We start from the raw sequence: 20580 nt of genomic DNA, 5'->3' as shown, positions 1-20580 counted from the left end.
GTGCATACTAACTTCCACACCAGGTGCTCAAGCTGTACAGACTGATAATTACACCTTGAGATGGACGGGCAGTCCACGCCTTTACTTGAAGAGTTTACCAACTTTTATGTAAACAGTGTTACGGCTCTTGTCAATCAGATGTATTTGTCTCTTTAATATCTTATGTTACATTCTTTTTTTTTTACATGCTTTTATGTTTTTTTATGTCCTTTTCATGTGAAGCACTTGGTGCCTGTAATTTCTTTTGTTGTAAAGCACTTTGAGCTGCATTTGTTGTATGAAAGGTGCTATAAAGTTATTATTATTATTATTATCATTATTATGTGATGACTGATTAAACAGTTCAACAGAAACAGACTGTTGAACTGTTCATTGTGTCACATGATGAGATTTATTCATCTGGGCCTTTAACTTCTCGAGCTGTAGCATTCAACAATTTTAATCAAAGACGAGTCGACTAACCTTCATCATCTTTCGGTCGTTCTTCATCCCAGAAGTCTGTAGAGTTTCCACATGATGCCGAGCGCTGTCATAGTCAATGAGTTTACGACTTCTTTTGGCCACACGATTCTGAAACATCACCAGGTTTCAGCTTTCAGACGATCATTCAGCTTCTACATCAACATGTCAATATTTTTGTTCCCATTACAAACTGTTACCTTCAGGTCTGGAAACTGCTGCAGGTACGCGTCCAAATTCAGCAGCGTCGAGTCCACCAGTTTGTTATGGAAGTCTTCCCACAGTGCATCACAGTCCTGCAGGAAAACACACAGCTCATCATACCGCAACACATCAAAATGTCTCATTGTCCACACATCTACTCTGTGATGTCACTAGTAACAAACTCAACTTTGTGCAGCCATCAAGATGTGCTGACGTGCTACGGTAAGCGTATTGTATCATTTCCGGTTGCCGACTGTGTCTACTGATAGCGTTGTTGCTGCTCTCAACTCAGTTGATTTTCCTATATATATATCACATTACTGTGGATTAATACCTGCTGTATATTTAAACTTTCGCTAGTTCTACACAAGCAGTCTCAGCGCTTTTCTCTTAACGACTTAGGATTGATATTTAAAAATCATATGTTATGTCCTGTGTTCTGTGTACCTGCCCTTTGTTTCAGGGAGCTGACACTTATTATTGGTCCTGTCCAATCAGTGGCAGCTGATCAACCTACAAAAAGGCCCTTCCTCCACCTCCCCACCCTCTCTCTCTCAGCCAGCAGACTCTGCAGCAGCAGTCTCCTCCACACCATATCGTTAGGCACCGAAAATGCGAGGAACCTATTGTTTTTGTGAAGATTATTTTCCCTCCACACCATTGCATTTTTGAGGGCCTTGGGATGCTTGAAAACTCATGAAATTAGGCACACATGTTAGAACTGGTGAAAATTGCAAAGTTCTGTAGTGATTGGGCTTGGGTGTGGCCAGCAGGCTCCATAGCGCCCCCAAACACAGGGACATGTTGGGATCGAATTGCTTGGATGTTCATGAAATTCAGTGGGTTTATTGCTCTCATCATTCTGGATGTAATACTTTTTTTTAAAAAAATTGCCCAACAGGAAATCTGCCATTTTGGATTTCATACATCAATTCTCATTTTATGAACACATTTGAGGCTGTTAGGATGCACAAAAACATCATTTTTAAGGTGCTAGGGGTGCTCAAAGACTCACAAAACTTTGCACATGCATCAGAAGTGGTGTAACTTGGTCAAAGTCCCCCCCCCCCCCCCCGTTAAATTTGACATAGATGTGCAAAAATTGGTAGGAAGATGTAACATCTCCAGACTGTAAAAAAAGCTGCTTGGAGCCATAACTTAAGCCCAACAGGGAGTTGGTAGATTACATCTAAAGACCTTTGCGATGCTAAAGTGTGAAGCTTTTGAGTTGGGTTAGGGTTAGTTGCGTGGCATGCCGGTCAATTTCTCCCAAAACATGAAACAGGAAGTTGTTGTAACTCCACTGGACTTTGTCCAATCTGCCCCACATTTCTCATGTTTGATGAGAGTCCAGGCCTGAACACATCTGCTTGTCAATATTGACTCATAGTCATAGCGCCACCTACTGATAACAGGAAGTCAGCCTTATGTGACACATAATCTGATTTACATGAAATTTACATGATGTGGTTGACACATGATATACAGCAACATGAGGAATAATTAGGTGTTATCTAGCACCACATAGTGGACACAGGAAGTAACATTTAACTCCTTTGTGCAATGTCTGATATTCATGAAAATGCATATGCATGTCAGGCGACCTTCACTAAATATATGCATTAATATTTCACTCATGTAGTATTGCCTACAGGCAACAGGAAGTGAAGCCTAAATGACACATAGTTCATAAAATGTTTACATAGTTTACAATATGTCATCTCCATTGAAATAATATTTTACCCATTCACACAGTGTCCAATAATCCTGAAAATTCAGAGCTGTGTCAACCGACCTCCAGTAGCGATACCACGGGTGCTGTTCACTCTGACGTGGGCAAGATGCGAGGGTCCATTCATCGCTGCTTGCAGCTTTGTATTTTCTAGTTCAGTTTTCCTTCGTTCATGTTACTTCCCCGAGCCAGGTCATAACATATCATTTAATAACTTTGATAATATGGTGCTGCGTTCAAGTGTCCTGTCATGTTTATGTGATGCGTTCAGGTGTTGTCCTGTTATGTGTATCATTTTGAGTGTCATTTTTCTAACCTTCCCAATGGTCATGACATCGTCTTTGCCGTGCCAGTCGGGTTCGTAGACTTCATGGAGAGATTGTGTCAGGTTGATGGAGGCCTGCTGCATCCCTGCAGAAACAAAAACACAGTGAGCTGATGGACGTCGAAACACGATAAGACTTTGATGAAATGTTAAAAATGGAAAATTGTTGTACACTCAAAAATCTTTAGAAAGGACTCTATAGAAGAAGTAACAGCACTGATCAGCAAGAACAAAGGGGAAACATCATCTTTGGATATATTTTTCAAATCAAAACAACTAGCTAGCTGTCAACTGCTAACTGCTACCTGCTGTTACCAAAATTCCAAAGGAGATACGGCACTAAAGAAGCTAACAGAAGAGTATTTTTTTTGAAAACAAGAAGAAAACTTAAAGGATCCTTGCTGGTAATGTAATCCATGCATGCTGGAGTCTATGCACCCTGGACTCAAGAAGTGATGGCATATTACTGGGGTCACTCATCAGGATGAGGAGATGGTCAGCTCACCCCCCTGCCGACTCTGCTACCACGCCAGTCCAGGTTTTCAAATGTAAACATCAGATTAAACATCAAGTAAGACCATCTGTACATCCATCTCAACATCAAAGGAAACGGTCCTGGCCACATGGATCTTCTGGAGTTCCTAACCGCCCGGATGGAAGCCTTTTCTCCCCACTGAGGTCGAGAGGAGGTTCTGGGTGCACCAGGCCGGTGCTGAGGGGCTTAAGAGGAGCTTCTACCCGCTGGCCACCGGGATCCTGGATGGGATTGCTACATAGGACTGTCATCCGAGGCCATTTATTGTACCTCAGAGCATGCCTGTCAAAAACTGCGTCAAGTTCATCAGCAAAAACACCTGGGCTGTGTTTCATGGAGTGCTCTTTGGACTACTGTTGGTACTCATTGCTGTATTGCCTGTATGTGTCTGTCTGGCCAGAGCAGTCAACACTGATGGAAAACAACTGGGACACCGAGTGATTGAGCTTGGGACAGTCATCTGCCACCCCATTTCGGAGAATAGCAGGTCTCCTCTTCATGCTGATCCTGCTCTCCAGAGATGTTCAGCTAAATCCTGGACAAGTGACCCCTGGAGTGCTGCACAACTTCGATGCTGATTTGTGCCCGAGTGTGTCTGGGACTCCTCTGGTGCCAGTGATAACTAGAACAACTAGTAAAAGGCCCAACTAGGATTGCAAAATGCTTCAGTACACAAATTGATCTGATATTTACTAACAAACCAGAAAGAATAACTAAAAGTTATCATTTAATCACTGGCTTATCAGATCATAACTTAACCCTATGTGCCAGAAAACTGACTAAAAGGAGATTTAAGACCGCAGCAACTAAGACAATGATCCGTCAATGCATAACCAGAGCTAAGCAAGAATTTACCAATGAAATTAACAGCTTGAACTGGGATGATGTTCTGTCCTCTGATGATCTGGACTATGGCTGTGATACTTTTACTCACAGAATCAACTTTGTGAGGGAAAGATTTAATGTGAGGATACAGATAAAATCTAAAAATAAAAACAATTTACCCTGGTTTAATGAACATTTGTGGAAACTAATGAAATCTAGAGATGCTGCACTAAGGACGGCAATTAAAACTAGAAGAGACACCGACATGCTGATTTATAAAGGTTTAAGGAACAAAGTTATCCAAGAGCTAAGAGAAGCTAAATCTCGTTTTTATCTCAATATTTTGAATGAGGCAAAAGGCAACAGTAAATTGATCTGGAAAAACATTGATGAAGTTAATTGAAGATCATCTTACTGTTGCTTCTGTCTTTAATAATTTTTTTCTTGAGTCTGTGTATGAGTTAGGAAAAAAATGTACAAAAAAGAAACAATATTGTTCCTGTAAATGCTACACGCCAGGTTTTCAAGTTGGTAGAAACTAACGAGTTACAAGTAAACAAAATCATCAGCTCCTTAAAAAGCTTTAAATGTAGAGATGCTTTCCAATTTGACACCATGTTTGTCAAATCACACAAAGGTATTTTAACTCCCCCTATTGTTCATTTAATTAACTTGTCTTTTAAACACAGCTCCTTTCCTGATGACTGGAAACGTGCCGTTGTCACGCCTGTTTTTAAATCTGGAGACCGCCTTGAAACCAGTAACTACAGACCAATAAATATACTGCCAGTACTCTCAAAGGTTGCTGAGAAAGTTGTCATTAAACAACTGACAACATTTCTTAATACAAACAATTTTGGTCTACATTGTATGCAATTTGGCTTTAGAGCAAATCATTCCACTGAAACTGCTACCTTGCACCTAATAGAGCAAATTAAATCAAGACTTGACAAAGGAGGAGTAGTTGCTGCTGTATTTTTAGATCTGCATAAAGCATTTGACACAGTCAATCATGATGTTTTAATATCGAAACTCTCTAAATTTAACTTCTCATCTAGAGCACTGGCATGGATGTCTTCATATTTATCTAATAGGAGACAATGTGTTAAAGTTGGTGACACACTGTCCAGTAACATGAAGTGCACAACGGGTGTTCCACAAGGGTCAGTGTTAGGTCCCCTATTATTTAGTCTATATATTAATGATCCCCCTCAACAGTGTCATGATGCAGAGCTACAAATGTATGCAGATGACAGCGTTGTGTACACACATGCAAAAACAGCTGAGTTAGCTGCTGCTAAGCTAACGATTGTATTGGAGAGGATCACACATTGGCTTGATCAATCATGTCTGAGTCTAAATGTAAACAAGACAAAGGGTATGTTTTCCTCTAAGACTATGATACAACCTCATAACGCTGATATTCTCATCAAAGGTGAAAAAATTGACATAGTTACTGATTTTAAATATCTTGATGTGACACTGGATCCAAATTTCAACTTTGAGAAACGTTAAAAAATGGGTTTAAACCATAAAGTACAACTTAGCAAATTTTAGACATATTAGAAACTGTCTCTCTTTGGACGCTGCAGATATTTATGCAGCTGTGATTCTTTCCCAGATGTCTTATTGATCACATGTTGGGGGCAGGCTGGAGAAACAGCCATAAAACCTTTTGAGTCCTTAAACAAGAAAACTCTAAAACTCAAAGCGTTTCCATCACTGTAGGGTTCTGGAGAAATACAGTTTACTGAGCTTTGACAGTTTTACATAATATTCAGATTTGTGTCTAGTTTATAAATGTTAAATGGTTTGTCCTCCTCCACTATGTGACTTTGTGTTCACTCGCTCAGTAAGTTCTATCAGATCCTCCAGAATCTCCTCTATAGATTGGACCATTTCATCACACTGTATTAGACAGTCAGCTTCCTCTGTGAAAACCACGACTCAGTGAACATCCTACCTGATGACGAATCAGCTGTGTGACCACTGAGTCTAGTTTACATTATTAATTTTTAATTGACATTGTGGATGTATGTGATGTGCTGTTGTGTGTAGCTTTGTATTTTGTATGGTGTGTTCTGTGTGTTGTTTTTTTGTTTGTTTGTTTGTTTTTTGCTTTGTACTGTTTGTTGTTGTGCTATTGTATGTTTTGATTGTGGGGGACTACGGATGCAAATTAGCTTTGAGCTAACTGCGGCGTAGTGCATCTTTAATGTTTAAACTGCAGACTTTCCCAATCAATAAATCAAATCAAATGGAAAAGTCCTGAAAGGAACAAACTGCAGCTTAACTACATGTTAATGAACAAAAACTTATCTATATATGGTACTGTGCAAAAGTTTTAGGCACTAAAAGTAAAGTGAGAATGCTTTCAAAAATATTGCTATAAATTGTTTTAATTTATCAATTATCAAAAATCTTACAAAGTTGAGTAAACAGCAGCAAGTAAATCGATATTTGCTGTGAGCAGCTTTGCCTTTAGAACAGCAGCAGTTCTCCTCAGTTCACTTTAACAGTTTTTCATGGTAACTTGCAGATAGGTTGTTGTAACCATCCTGGAGAAAGAATATCCTTCTGTGGATTTATTATTTAGAACATCTCAGGTGCTTCTTCATGTTAATCCCAGATTGACTCCATGATGTTGAGATCAGGGCTCTGTGGGGGCCAAACCATCTGTTGCAGGACTCATCATTCTTCTTGTAGCTGAAAATAGTTCTTTATGACTCTAGCTGTATGCTCGGGGTCATCGTCATGTCATGGATAAATTTGAGATCAATCAGACACCTCCCTGATAGTATACATCTAGGGTGCCTAAAACTTTTGCACAGTACTGTATATGTTGTGTGTATATGCTGTATGATATATGTGCATGTGTTTAAATGAAGTCTCACCTTTAATTGCAGACATGTAGGACCTCATCTCCCTCTGCAGCCGAGAGCCTTCAGACTGACAGAGAAACAACACATTCATGGTTAAAATCACACACATACTCCCTTATGTATTAATGTATTAATGTATTCTACATTGACTGTTTTACTTTGGTGAACACGTGATGACTTCCTGTTTTCAGCTGTTGAACAGCTTCTTGAACAGGTCTCTCTAAAAACTGGACTGAACACTGAACTTCAGCGTATGTCAACACTGAAGGAAACATCTCTGATGGAGAAAATCTGAACTTCATTGCAGATCAACTCGGTTAAAGACAACTAAAAACTAAACTAAACTATTGAGTCTTTGGACCTATCAGTGGGATGGAAGTTGTGTATCTTATTTTCAATTGTGCTAGCAGCCAGTCAGTTGCTTTAGACGGAAATATTTCAACAACTATCAGATGGATTGTCATATAATTTGGTTCAGGAATTCATGTTCTTCTCAGGATAAATTGTTATAACTTTGATCGTCTGACTCTTCATCTAGTGCCATTGTCTGGTCAACATGTTAATGTTTCCAATACTTTAGTTTATGACTAAATACTTGCAAAACTAATGTCATCCCCATCTGCCTCAGCTGTTTGTTGAACTGTCAATGCTTACCTGATATTTCCATTTCCACAAACTGAAACATAAAATGTTTCAGCAGCTGGTGCTCAGATGAGTCAGATTTTAGGTTTAGTGCAGAAAAACAAACATGGATATGTGATGATGTTGGGTTAGGGGTTAGGAGATGTCTGTGAACAACTCTCACCTCCTGTCTCCTGAAGTTGATAACGACTTGTTCAAACTGCTCATCCTTGGTCTCATCTGCTTTACCCAGTTTCTGCAGCACCTGACAAATCACAAAATAGGATACATTTATAACTGCTGACATGTCACAATGACATCTGTTTTTCCTTTGTAGAGACACTTTTCAAAGACTTGCTTTGATTTACAGTTATATTTTTGGTCATTCGTACTTTGTTAAACAGACCCTGAATATTACTGAACATGATCAACTTATATGTGAGCGAGTGCAAGATGAACACATTTTTTTATTGTGAACAAACCTTAAACAGGGACCTATAGTTGTTTTTACTGTATTAACAGAACTGACAGAGGCTCTCAATCCTCTGGTGTTAATTTGGCTTGTTTGCACAAACAGGAAGTAAACAAAGAGTTAAGATGTTGATAAAGATTTATCTCAGTATTTAGAACTTAATTACAGCTTCGTGCCCAAGTGCATAGTGAAGAAAAAGGAACTTTTTATAGTTAAACGGGAAGCGTGCCTCCACATTAGAAACAAGAGGAGACAGAAAACAGAGCTGCCCTTAAAGTGTTAAAGTCAATAAATAAACTCTGAACCGGCTCCAATTGACTCTGCTGTGTCTTCAATATTTAATAGGCAGACTGTTGTTTCTAGATGAAAAGCGACACCTCAGATCAACCAACTCACTGTTCTAATAGAACCAGGTAATGTTTCAGCACCATGGACAGTCTTCACTGTTCTAACAGAACCAGGTAATGTTTCAGCACCATGGACAGCCCTCACTGTTCTAATAGAACCAGGTAATGTTTCAGCACCATGGACAGCCCTCACTGTTCTAATAGAACCAGATAATGTTTCAGCACCATGGACAGTCCTCACTGTTCTAATAGAACCAGGTAATGTTTCAGCACCATGGACAGCCCTCACTGTTCTAACAGAACCAGGTAATGTTTCAGCACCATGGACAGCCCTCACTGTTCTAATAGAACCAGGTAATGTTTCAGCACCATGGACAGTCCTCACTGTTCTAATAGAACCAGGTAATGTTTCAGCACCATGGACAGCCCTCACTGTTCTAATAGAACCAGGTAATGTTTCAGCACCATGGACAGCCCTCACTGTTCTAATAGAACCAGATAATGTTTCAGCACCATGGACAGTCCTCACTGTTCTAATAGAACCAGGTAATGTTTCAGCACCATGGACAGCCCTCACTGTTCTAACAGAACCAGGTAATGTTTCAGCACCATGGACAGCCCTCACTGTTCTAATAGAACCAGGTAATGTTTCAGCACCATGGACAGTCCTCACTGTTCTAATAGAACCAGGTAATGTTTCAGCACCATGGACAGTCCTCACTGTTCTAATAGAACCAGGTAATGTTTCAGCACCATGGACAGTCCTCACTGTTCTAATAGAACCAGGTTATGTTTCAGCACCATGGACAGTCCTCACTGTTCTAATAGAACCAGGTAATGTTTCAGCACCATGGACAGTCCTCACTGTTCTAATAGAATCAGGTAATGTTTCATTGGCTCATTTCAGTTCAAAACTGAAAAGCATCAGAAATGTTTGATGGCTAAATTTTTTGAAAAAAAATGACTTCTAATTTCTCTTACTTTCTAAACAAAGAAAAGTCAATAAAAGGTAAAATTAAGTCAAGAAGAAGTCATGTCATGAGCACTTTTTAAACTCCTTGAGTATATATATATATATATATATATATATATATATATATATATATTAATATATATAAATTCCGTACTGGCAGTCCAGAAGGCTTATCCTATAAATAACTCGCAGGTAGCTGATGTGGCGTCAGAAATGACGTCATCACGCCACAGAAAGGGTATTCCCCGCCTCCCCTTCTGCCGACCTTGGAGCAACAAACGTCATGTATTTAAAACATGAAATACACGCGTGACTTGTTTCACCGCACACATGACGTCATGACGAGGTGTTACAGTAAACGTTAATCCACCGTCGTTATGCTTCAGCCAATAAAAACGCTCTCCGTCAGCTTTTAATGTTTTTATGTACTGATTTTAGGAAACATCATGACGTCACCGGCTATATGCAGATCAATATCCAATAATCACAAAAAAAACGAAATACGTGAGAGGAGAGTGAAAAGCTGCAACAGCGGCCTGCAACCGCACATCCATCCCTGTTCCCTCCGTTACTCCTCCATCTGTCCTCCGCCGTCACCTCCTCCATCATCATCATCATCACCACCACCATCATCATCATCACCACCACCCCGCAGCTCTTACCTTCTCCTGCGCTCTGTTCAGCCTTTTCTGCACGTTCTTAGCGAAGATTCCCGTTTTAATTTCCGCCATGATGACTGCAGAGAGAGGGAGAGAGAGGCGGATTAACACCGAGAGAGAGAGACGAGGAGGGGGAGGAGAGAGAGAGAGAGATAGAGAGAGAGAGAGAGAGAGAGAGAGAGAGAGAGAGTGGAGGGGGCGGGGCGCACTCAGTCAGCTGATTGGATTCTTTCAATCCTCCGGTTTCATGTGTTTTTGTTCGAATTAAAAGGTAAATCAAACACAGCCTGCAGGTTATTCTTTATATAGAGTCACATATAAAATACATAAAATCGTCATTCTGGGTATTGAAGGATCTCAAGTGATAATCGGCTGTCCTGAGGCAGATTATTCAGGTGCTATTTTTGGACTTTTTGACTGAAACGTCCAGTAAACAGGAAATGATGTAAAAGTGACAGAACAACACTGAATGATAACCTAATCAAACAGCAGGAATGTTTCTTCAAAAACTGAAACTTGATGTTTTATTTTTTAAAGACATCTTTAGTCTGTGTTTGGTAAATTATGAAATGTCTGTTCATATCAAAGGAAAACTGAACAGACAAAGCAGCACAACTTGTTTGTTTTTAAACTCTCCTTCTTGTATAAATATATTAAAATTAATAACTTCAATCTGTTAAAATCAGTTGTCATTCATTTCTTGCAGCTTCATCAGAAATTTTAAGATTTAAACTGAGCAGCAGGTAGATTTGTCTGAATCTTTAATATTGAAGTTGTTGCAGCATCTTCAAACATCCAGCAGAGAGCAGCAGAGATCCAGACTGTTTAAATCATATATCTGTATATATATCAATACTGATACTGATATTAATATTAATACTTCACTGAATATTAACATGACACCATCACAACTTTAACTAAAGATTCACAGTTTTTGCTGAACTTTTACTCAAAAAGTGTTTTTACTCTCTGCTTCTGATACTTTTACTAAAGTCAACAACAACAACAACAACAACAACAATAATAATGTGTCAAAGTTAACGGTTGACAATTGTTTTAAAATGGGTTCTGATGCAGAACACTAATCTGATCTCCTCGGATTAACAAATACTTTTATTTAGACTTTTTTACATTTGTATATGTGTAATTATTATCATTTAATAATCTTCATAATTATCCTTTAATATTCTGCATTACTATCTGATAATAAAATAGTTTTTATATAATGTCTAGTTTTATGATGCCTCAGTCTGACTGGATCAGTTCTTCATGATGGAGACAGAACCAGAGGCCATGGCTCAGAGGAGGAGGACGCCGTAACACCTGAATCCCACCAGCAGAGGGCGTGGTGTGCTGATGTCACAGTGTGTGTGTGTGTGTGTGTGTGTGTGTGTGTGTGAGAGAGAGAGACGGTGCTCTGAGCGCGCTCCATCTGCTGTGTGCAGGACTCTGATTGTAACAACAAACTCTTTTTCAGTTTAAAAATTAATTTCACACCAACGGAGTCTCTCCTCCACGTGAGGTGATGATGACGCTGCACTGAGTCATCAGTGTGTGTGTGTGTGTGTGTGTGTGTGTGTGTGTGTGTGGTAGGAATGAATCAGGGACACACTCTTCCTCCTCTTCCCTCCTTCCACCTCCTCTTCTGTCGTGACGTCCGTTCAGGAGGAAACACCACAAACAGTCCTGAGATATTCTGAGAGGACTTTACTCACTGTGAGTGTGCACCTGTGTGTGTGTATGTGTGTGTATGTGTGTGTGTGTGTGTGTGTGTGTGTGTGTGTGTGTGTGTGTGTGTGTGTGTGTGTGATGTCACTGACTCACAGGGAAATACCTCTGTGGATGGAGGGAGGGATTAAACAGGCAGGAGGTATAATTACAGTAAGAGAGCTGAGAGGGAAGCAGAGAGACCCGAGAGGCCCCCGTTCATCCAGCTCGCAGGACCCGACAGAACCAGTTCACCTGCACCTCATCACCCAGAGACCCAGACAACCAGACACTCAGAGAACCAGAGAACCAGAGACCCAGAGACCCAGAGACCTAGACAACCAGAGACCCAGAGAACCAGAGAGCCAGAGACCCAGAAACCCAGAAACCAGAGACCCAGAGAACCAGAGACCCAGCCTGCTCAGCGCTCCTCTGTTAGGACTAATAACTTTGATGTGTTTGTGTTGCATCTCCTGAATTAGCTGAGGCATCAGAGACAGATCGTACTGTTCCGGATCTTGAATTGTCCCCCGGCGGCAGCAGCATCACCACGGACTCTCAGTCAGACTCCGTCATGTCCTCGGTGTCTCTGCTTGCTGTGTTCGTCTCTCTCGCTGTCGGTCTTCTGATTGATGCATCTCCGACAGTGTCTCCGACGGCGTCTCCTGTCCCACAAGTGGTCACGTCTGCGGGGCTCCAGGAGGAGGCACTGTCCTCTGACTGTCCATCTTGCTCTGTGGCACTGATGAGGAAGAACTCTTCATCTCCGGCAGGAGGACAGGCCGACATGGTGGAGGCGGTGAAACGTCACATTCTCAACATGCTGCACCTGAGCGCCCGGCCCAACCTAACGCAGCCAGTTCCTCGCACTGCGCTGCTCAACGCCCTCAAGAAGCTGCATGTGGGCCATGTGGCTGAAGATGGCAGTGTGGAGATCCAGGAGGAGGGCCGGGGCCCCGGGGCCCCAATGCCACCTGAGCCACCATCTGAAATCATCACCTTTGCAGAGCCAGGTGAGTCTGCAGCTACGCCTATCTACTATTACAGGTGTATTCAGGTGTGTTCAGGAGCGTTCAGGTGTGTTCAGGTGTGTTCAGGAGTGTTCAGGTGTGTTCAGGTGTGTTCAGGAGTGTTCAGGTGTGTTCAGGTGTGTTCAGGTGTGTTCAGGAGCGTTCAGGTGTGTTCAGGTATGTTCAGGTGTGTTCAGGAGCGTTCAGGTGTGTTCAGGTATGTTCAGGTGTGTTCAGGAGCGTTCAGGAGTGTTCAGGTGTGTTCAGGAGTGTTTAGGTGTGTTCAGGTGTGTTCAGGTGTGTTCAGGTGTGTTCAAGAGTGTTCAGGTGTGTTCAGGAGCGTTCAGGTGTGTTCAGGTGTGTTCAGGAGTGTTCAGGTGTGTTCAGGTGTGTTCAGGAGCATTCAGGTGTGTTCAGGTGTGTTCAGGAGCATTCAGGTGTGTTCAGGTGTGTTCAGGAGTGTTCAGGTGTGTTCAGGAGTGTTCAGGTGTGTTCAGGTGTGTTCAGGAGTGTTCAGGTGTGTTCAGGAGCATTCAGGAGTGTTCAGGTGTGTTCAGGAGCATTCAGGTGTGTTCAGGAGTGTTCAGGTGTGTTCAGGTGTGTTCAGGAGTGTTCAGGTGTGTTCAGGAGCGTTCAGGAGTGTTCAGGTATGTTCAGGTGTGTTCAAGAGCATTCAGGTGTGTTCAGGAGTGTTCAGGTGTGTTCAGGTGTGTTCAGGAGTGTTCAGGTGTGTTCAGGTGTGTTCAGGTGTGTTCACGAGTGTTCAGGTGTGTTCAGGAGCGTTCAGGTGTGTTCAGGTATGTTCAGGTGTGTTCAGGAGCGTTCAGGAGTGTTCAGGTGTGTTCAGGAGTGTTTAGGTGTGTTCAGGTGTGTTCAGGTGTGTTCAGGTGTGTTCAAGAGTGTTCAGGTGTGTTCAGGAGCGTTCAGGTGTGTTCAGGTGTGATCAGGAGCATTCAGGAGTGTTCAGGAGCGTTCAGGTGTGTTCATGAGCGTTCAGGTGTGTTCAGGAGTGTTCAGTAGCGTTCAGTTGTGTTCAGGTGTGTTCAGGAGTGTTCAGGAGCGTTCAGGAGTGTTCAGGAGCGTTCAGGAGTGTTCAGGAGTGTTCAGGAGCGTTCAGTTGTGTTCAGGTATGTTCAGAAGTGTTCAGGGGCGTTCAGGTGTGTTCAGGAGCATTCAGTTGTGTTCAGGAGCGTTCAGTTGTGTTCAGGTGTGTTCAGGAGCGTTCAGTTGTGTTCAGGTGTGTTCAGGAGTGTTCAGGAGCGTTCAGGTGTAGTCAGGTGTGTTCAGGAGTGTTCAAGAGTGTTCAGGTGTATTCAGGAGCGTTGAGGTGTGTTCAGGTATGTTCAGGTGTGTTCAGGAGCGTTCAGAAGTGTTCAGGAGTGTTCAGGTGTGTTCAGGAGCGTTCAGGTGTGTTCAGGAGTGTTCAGAAGTGTTCAGGAGTGTTCAAGTGTGTTCAGGAGCATTCAGGAGTGTTCAGGAGCGTTCAGGAGCGTTCAGTTGTGTTCAGGTGTGTTCAGGAGTGTTCAGGGGCGTTCAGGAGCGTTCAGTTGTGTTCAGGTGTGTTCAGGAGCGTTCAGTTGTGTCCAGGAGCATTCAGGTGTGTTCAGGTGTGTTCAGGTGTGTTCAGGAGCATTCAGGTGTGTTCAGGTGTGTTCAGGAGTGTTCAGGTGTGTTCAGGAGCGTTCAGGAGTGTTCAGGTGTGTTCAGGAGTGTTCAGGTGTGTTCAGGAGTGTTCAGGTGTGTTCAGGAGGATTCAGAAGTGTTCAGGAGTGTTCAAGTGTGTTAAGGTGTGTTCAGGAGCATTCAGAAGTGTTCAGGTGTGTTCAGAAGTGTTCAGGTGTGTTCAGGAGCATTCAGGTGTGTTCAGGAGTGTTCAGGTGTGTTCAGGAGGATTCAGAAGTGTTCAGGAGTGTTCAAGTGTGTTCAGGTGTGTTCAGAAGTGTTCAGGAGCGATCAGGTTTTCAGGAGCGTTCAGAAGTGTTCAGGTGTGTTCAGAAGTGTTCAGGTGTGTTCAGGAGCGTTCAGGTGTGTTCAGAAGTGTTCAGGTGTGTTCAGGAGCGTTCAGGTGTGTTCAGGTGTATTCAGGTGTGTTCAGAAGTGTTCAGGTGTCTTCAGGAGTGTTCAGGTGTGTTCAGAAGTGTTCAGGTGTGTTCAGGACCGTTAAGGTGTGTTCAGGAGTGTTCAGGTGTGTTCAGGAGCATTAAGGTGTGTTCAGGAGTGTTCAGGTGTGTTCAGGAGGATTCAGAAGTGTTCAGGAGTGTTCAAGTGTGTTCAGGTGTGTTCAGAAGTGTTAAGGTGTGTTCAGGAGCGTTCAGAAGTGTTCAGGTGTGTTCAGAAGTGTTCAGGTGTGTTCAGGAGCGTTCAGGTGTGTTCATGTGTATTCAGGTGTGTTCAGAAGTGTTCAGGTGTGTTCAGGAGTGTTCAGAAGTGTTCAGGTGTGTTCAGAAGTGTTCAGGTGGGTTCATGTGTATTCAGGTGTGTTCAGAAGTGTTCAGGTGTGTTCAGGAGTGTTCAGGTGTGTTCAGGAGTGTTCAGAAGTGTTCAGGTGTGTTCAGAAGTGTTCAGGTGTGTTCAGGAGCGTTCAGGTGTGTTCAGAAGTGTTAAGGTGTGTTCAGGTGTGTTCAGGAGCGTTCAGGTGTGTTCAGGTGTGTTCAGGAGTGTTCAGGTGTGTTCAGGAGGATTCAGAAGTGTTCAGGAGTGTTCAAATGTGTTCAGGTGTGTTCAGAAGTGTTAAGGTGTGTTCAGAAGTGTTCAGGAGCGTTCAGGTGTGTTCAGGAGCGTTCAGAAGTGTTCAGGTGTGTTCAGAAGTGTTCAGGTGTGTTCAAGAGCGTTCAGGTGTGTTCAGGAGCGTTCAGAAGTGTTCAGGTGTGTTCAGGAGCGTTTAGGTGTGTTCAGGTGTATTCAGGTGTGTTCAGAAGTGTTCAGGTGTGTTCAGGAGTGTTCAGGTGTGTTCAGAAGTGTTCAGGTGTGTTCAGGAGCGTTAAGGTGTGTTCAGGAGTGTTCAGGTGTGTTCAGGAGCATTAAGGTGTGTTCAGGAGTGTTCAGGTGTGTTCAGGAGGATTCAGAAGTGTTCAGGAGTGTTCAAGTGTGTTCAGGTGTGTTCAGAAGTGTTAAGGTGTGTTCAGGAGCGTTCAGAAGTGTTCAGGTGTTTTCAGAAGTGTTCAGGTGTGTTCAGGAGCGTTCAGGTGTGTTCAGGAGCGTTCAGAAGTGTTCAGGTGTGTTCAGAAGTGTTCAGGTGTGTTCAGGAGCGTTCAGGTGTGTTCATGTGTATTCAGAAGTGTTCAGGTGTGTTCAGAAGTGTTCAGGTGTGTTCATGTGTATTCAGGCGTGTTCAGGAGCGTTCAGGTGTGTTCAGAAGTGTTCAGAAGTGTTCAGGTGTGTTCATGTGTATTCAGGTGTGTTCAGGAGCGTTCAGGTGTGTTCAGAAGTGTTCAGAAGTGTTCAGGTGTGTTCAGGAGCGTTCAGAAGTGTTCAGGTGTGTTCAGAAGTGTTCAGGTGTGTTCAGGAGCGTTCAGGTGTGTTCCTGTGTATTCAGGTGTGTTCAGGAGTGTTCAGGTGTGTTCAGGTGTGTTCAGGTGTTTCTTCTGAGTGAGTAGAGTTAGTAGACTCAGACTCTACTGTCTCTGACCATCCTGCTGCATTACAGGCGTCTGTCTGTGTAATTTGTTATCAGCTCATTCAGAAAAATCCCAAAAGTTCAAAGTTTGTTTACAGAGTTCAACAGTCAGATGATTCTATTGATTCTCTTCCTTTCTGACCAAATTCTCTTTTCACGTCTGTTTTTCTACTCAGAGAATTTCTGTTAAATCTTTAGTATATCAGCTGAACTGACACAAAAAACAGTGTTGTAATGATCCAAAAACCGCTGGAGCTCTGTATTTGTGGTTCAGTAGATGAGAGACGGTGAGGACGTGAGGATGAATGTTTCGGACGTAATGAGGTCATTGTTCAGTGTATTTATCAAACTTCCTCAGCAGCAACACTTCTTCAGTGAATGAATTCTTTAATTAAAACACTGACAGTGTTCAACATATCAGTAAGCTGTTGTATCAGCAGGAGCTCTGTACACCATCCAAGCACAAGAATAAATACACGTTAATAAAGATATATAACAAAGCTCATCACTATCACAGCGCCCCCTTCAGCTTGTTCTTTAATGCTCATATTTCATTGAGCAGTGATGAACTGAGAAAACATGGAAATATGTGAATCAGATAAAGTTCATAGTAACAAGAAAGAGTGAATTAAGATTTGCTGTTTGTGAGACAAACTGATTGAGATAGATGAAGACTTACAGTTTTACTGTCCATATAAACACGGCTGAAATCTGAAGTTTGGGTCCGTTAACAAAGTCTGACAGGAATTTTTGAAAGTGTGAATGATGAAATGTTTTGTCAGAAAAGATCCTCTGTGAACGTGAACCAGCTCGTGTCCTGTGGCTTGTTTGCTTACATAAATGTACATAATGGCTTTGTGCTATAAATAGTCTTCCCTTCAAGTGGAATCTGTAATTAAAAAAGCCTCAAAGACTCGCCGAGATTAGAGGGACAGTAACGATGGGGGGGTTGGGCATACCGAGGGGTCTCAGGCCGTGAATAATCACTTCATTCAGCCAAATATGGGCCCCATTAATTATTCTGCAGGAGGGGACAAAGAGGGACATGGACACAAGACAGGGGGGCAGTGGGGGTGGGAGGGTTGGATTTGTTAATAACTTCCCTGAAATCAGGCCTTTTCCTTTTTTAGTCTCTCTGCTTATGTTGCTGCTGAGTATATTTAGAGGCAGCAGCTCCATTCATGCTTTTATTGTTAATGACATTTCTTTTGTCCATTCATTCACATGACAAGAGAGGGGAGGGGGAGGGGGGACAGGGGGACGGGTTAGTTCAGACAGCAGGGTCACAGTTTTTTATTAGAGTCCACTTCAGAAAAATACCAAATACGAACATGATGACCGACGTCCATGAAAAGTTTCTCAGAGTTCAGATGAAATAAAAAAGTTTCTCTCCTGATTTTACTCTGAATGTTTTATCAGATCTTGTGAAGACACATCAGACTGAACTGTGTTCTTTCCTGCAGTTTGTTTATCTAAACTGTCATTGAAGACAAAAACAACTGATCAGCTAATTCGATCGAATTCACTAGAAACCTCTGTTTTGACAGACTCACGTCAACAACGTTGATGAAAACACTTCTCTGTTCATTCTGATGTCTCAGTATCATTCATGCTAACATGCTAACATGCTAACTCTCTGTTTTCGGCACCAGGAGATTCTGCAAACACTGTGACCTTTGACATTTCAAAAGAGGGAAGCGGCTCTGTGGTGGTGGAACAAGCTAACGTCTGGATCTTCCTGAAGTTGTCAAAGGGGAACCGAGTGAAAGGCAAAGTAACGCTGCAGCTTCACAACGAGGAAGATGAATCTGTTTCAGAGAAGATGGTGGATACTCGTCGCAGCGGCTGGCACACGCTTGCCATCTCACACAGCGTTCAGTCTCTGCTGGACCGCGGCAACAGCTCACTCAGCCTGCGAGTGTCCTGCCCACTGTGCACCGAGGCAGGAGCCACGCCCGTCCTGATGCCTCCCAACGGCGAGCGAGCCAAAGAGCGGGAGCAGTCTCACTGGCCGTTCCTCATGGTGGCACTGCGAGCCGGAGAGGGGGCGGCTCAGCGGAGGATCAAACGAAGTCTGGAGTGCGATGGCAAAATCCACGTCTGCTGCAAACAACAGTTTTATGTTAATTTCAAAGACATCGGCTGGAGCGATTGGATTATTGCACCGTCTGGTTACCATGCCAACTACTGCGAAGGTGACTGTCCGAACCACATGGCAAGCATCAGCAGCTCATCTCTGTCCTTCCATTCAACAGTCATCAATCAGTACCGTATCCGGGGCTACAGCCCGTTCCAGAACATCAGGTCCTGCTGTGTGCCGACGAGGCTGCGCGCCATGTCCATGCTCTACTACAACGAGGAGCAGAAGATCATCAAGAAAGACATCCAGAACATGATTGTGGAGGAGTGCGGCTGCTCATAAAGTCACTCAAACATTAGAAACTCTTTTTAAACCTGCTTCCTGCAGGAACATGACGTCAGCACTTTCCCAGGAAAAAGAAGAGCTGGATAACGTATTTATGTTTAGTGGACGAAGCATCGTATTTCTTGCTGGGAGAGACTCTTTTCCACATTGGAACGACCTGAGAATACTATGCAATAGATGTCCTTTAATGTTAAACTTTTTTCATCTGTATGTGTTGTTTTCTATTGTTTTCTATTGTAAAACATGTGAGAATCATTTTTGATATGTCTGCTGTTCACTAAAGGCTCAACTTAGTGTCAAAATCTCTGCTGTCGAGGTACTTGAAAGAAATTTGTTCAAGCAGCTGCTGGAGCCAAACATCATTATTATCTTTATTATCATTATTATTAATATGATGATGATGATGATGATTATAATAATAATAATAATAATAAATTAATAAGGCGCAGGTTGATATTTGCACAGTAAACAACTTTCCTGGCAGTTTAGCAGCTTCACAGTTTGAGCAGCGAAGCTTCAGATTTTCAGATTCAGAAGAAAGCCAAAGAGAGTCGACACTGATGATCAAAGTTTGCTTCATGTCACTTTGGGCTGAAGTGTCAATGAGCTGTGAGTAAATTAACGAGATGAGGTGTCAGTTAACAAACATGTTAAATTATTTGACTGCTGAAAGAAAAAAACATTTTTTGGTCGTTGCTTCATTGTAATAAAAAAATACATGAAATGTTGTTGCCAACTTACATAATTTATTTGCATTTTTGCCTTTTTGCTTCATCATTAAACAAACTGTTAAACATCAATTTAGCCGTCTTCAGTCCATCACTTTAACGTCACTGTTCTTCAGAGGGTGAACACTTTCCATTTTAACTCCATGGACTTTCCTCTAGCGCCACCTTCAGAACAAACTTTACATTTTTATCACTCAGACTGTAAGAAGACAAACCAGGATGCTGTTTGTTCATAGGGAGGCAGTGATGACACTTTCTATTTCTTAACATTAAATTAAGTTACTTCCAGCATCTCAGAACGAGAAGAAACATTCAGATGAAATGTCAAATGATCTTCATGCAGCAGATGACATGTTTTTGTTGTTTCAGTTGTGATTTTATGATCTCTGATCTGTTTGAAGCCGGTCGGCGTCTCGTTACTGCTCAGGTGTTTTCAGAGATCAGGATCATGAGCTCCACTCTGCTTTCACACTTCCACAAAGAGAGAGAGAGTGATGTAGAAACCCGACACTCAGCTCTTTGTTGGCTGGTAAAAACTGGACTGAGAGGCTCCTCAACTTCCTTCTGTGTCCTCCTCTGCCCTGTGATTGGCCGCCAGAGCTGGACCGAGCGGCCGATGAGGCCGGTGAATTTAAACCTCTGCAGGCCGAGGAGAAGCGGGGCAGCCAGAAGCGGTTGGCATGGCAACGCTCTGTTTGTTCGCTGACCTACAAACTCATCGCTGAGTCGATAAGTTGATTTAAGAAACACAAAGACGGCTGCTGAGGCATGTGTGACAGCAAACACAATGCACTCTCGGTACTGGAGCGAGAACAGAAACCTGAACCCACTGAGACACGACTCAGATTATATATAAATACTCATATTATATATACATATTCATATATAAATACTCATATATATAAATATATTCATATGTTTATCAAAAGTGATAAAGCTGCAAAGTGACTGCTCTTACTCACATCATGGATGTCAATGTTCATTAGAAGTTAAAGAACAGGAGTCTCTGCACTGTGATTGGCTGGCGACCTGCCCAGCGTGTACTGCCTCTCACCTGGTG

At 42.5% G+C, this 20580-nt stretch overlaps 2 protein-coding genes across 9 annotated transcripts in view; one reads left to right on the top strand and one right to left on the bottom strand.

Annotated features, from left to right (window-relative positions):
* Nucleotides 1–10156, bottom strand: part of amph (amphiphysin) — a 34257-nt gene extending 24101 nt beyond the window's left edge. For all 8 annotated transcript variants that reach the window (XM_044369129.1, XM_044369132.1, XM_044369131.1 and 5 more), the window contains exons 1-6: nt 10038–10156; nt 7768–7848; nt 6975–7029; nt 2712–2806; nt 660–755; nt 463–570 (exon numbers count right to left, since the gene is read on the bottom strand). In XM_044369129.1, the coding sequence (XP_044225064.1) occupies nt 463–570; nt 660–755; nt 2712–2806; nt 6975–7029; nt 7768–7848; nt 10038–10106 (504 nt within the window). In that variant the 5' untranslated portion in view covers nt 10107–10156. The remainder of the gene's footprint in view (nt 1–462; nt 571–659; nt 756–2711; nt 2807–6974; nt 7030–7767; nt 7849–10037) is intronic.
* Nucleotides 10157–11694: 1538 nt separating this feature from the next.
* inhbab (inhibin subunit beta Ab) lies at nt 11695–19520 on the top strand. The gene is made up of 2 exons (XM_044368373.1): nt 11695–12754; nt 18020–19520. Exons 1-2 carry the CDS (start codon nt 12316–12318, stop codon nt 18787–18789), a joined length of 1209 nt encoding a protein of 402 aa, XP_044224308.1. The 5' UTR covers nt 11695–12315; the 3' UTR covers nt 18790–19520.
* Nucleotides 19521–20580: the final 1060 nt, after the last annotated feature.

The sequence above is a fragment of the Thunnus albacares genome, chromosome 12 (genome assembly GCF_914725855.1).
Source record: "Thunnus albacares chromosome 12, fThuAlb1.1, whole genome shotgun sequence".
In the NCBI taxonomy this organism is placed as follows: domain Eukaryota; kingdom Metazoa; phylum Chordata; class Actinopteri; order Scombriformes; family Scombridae; genus Thunnus; species Thunnus albacares.
This window is presented reverse-complemented; position numbering and strand designations above follow the sequence as displayed.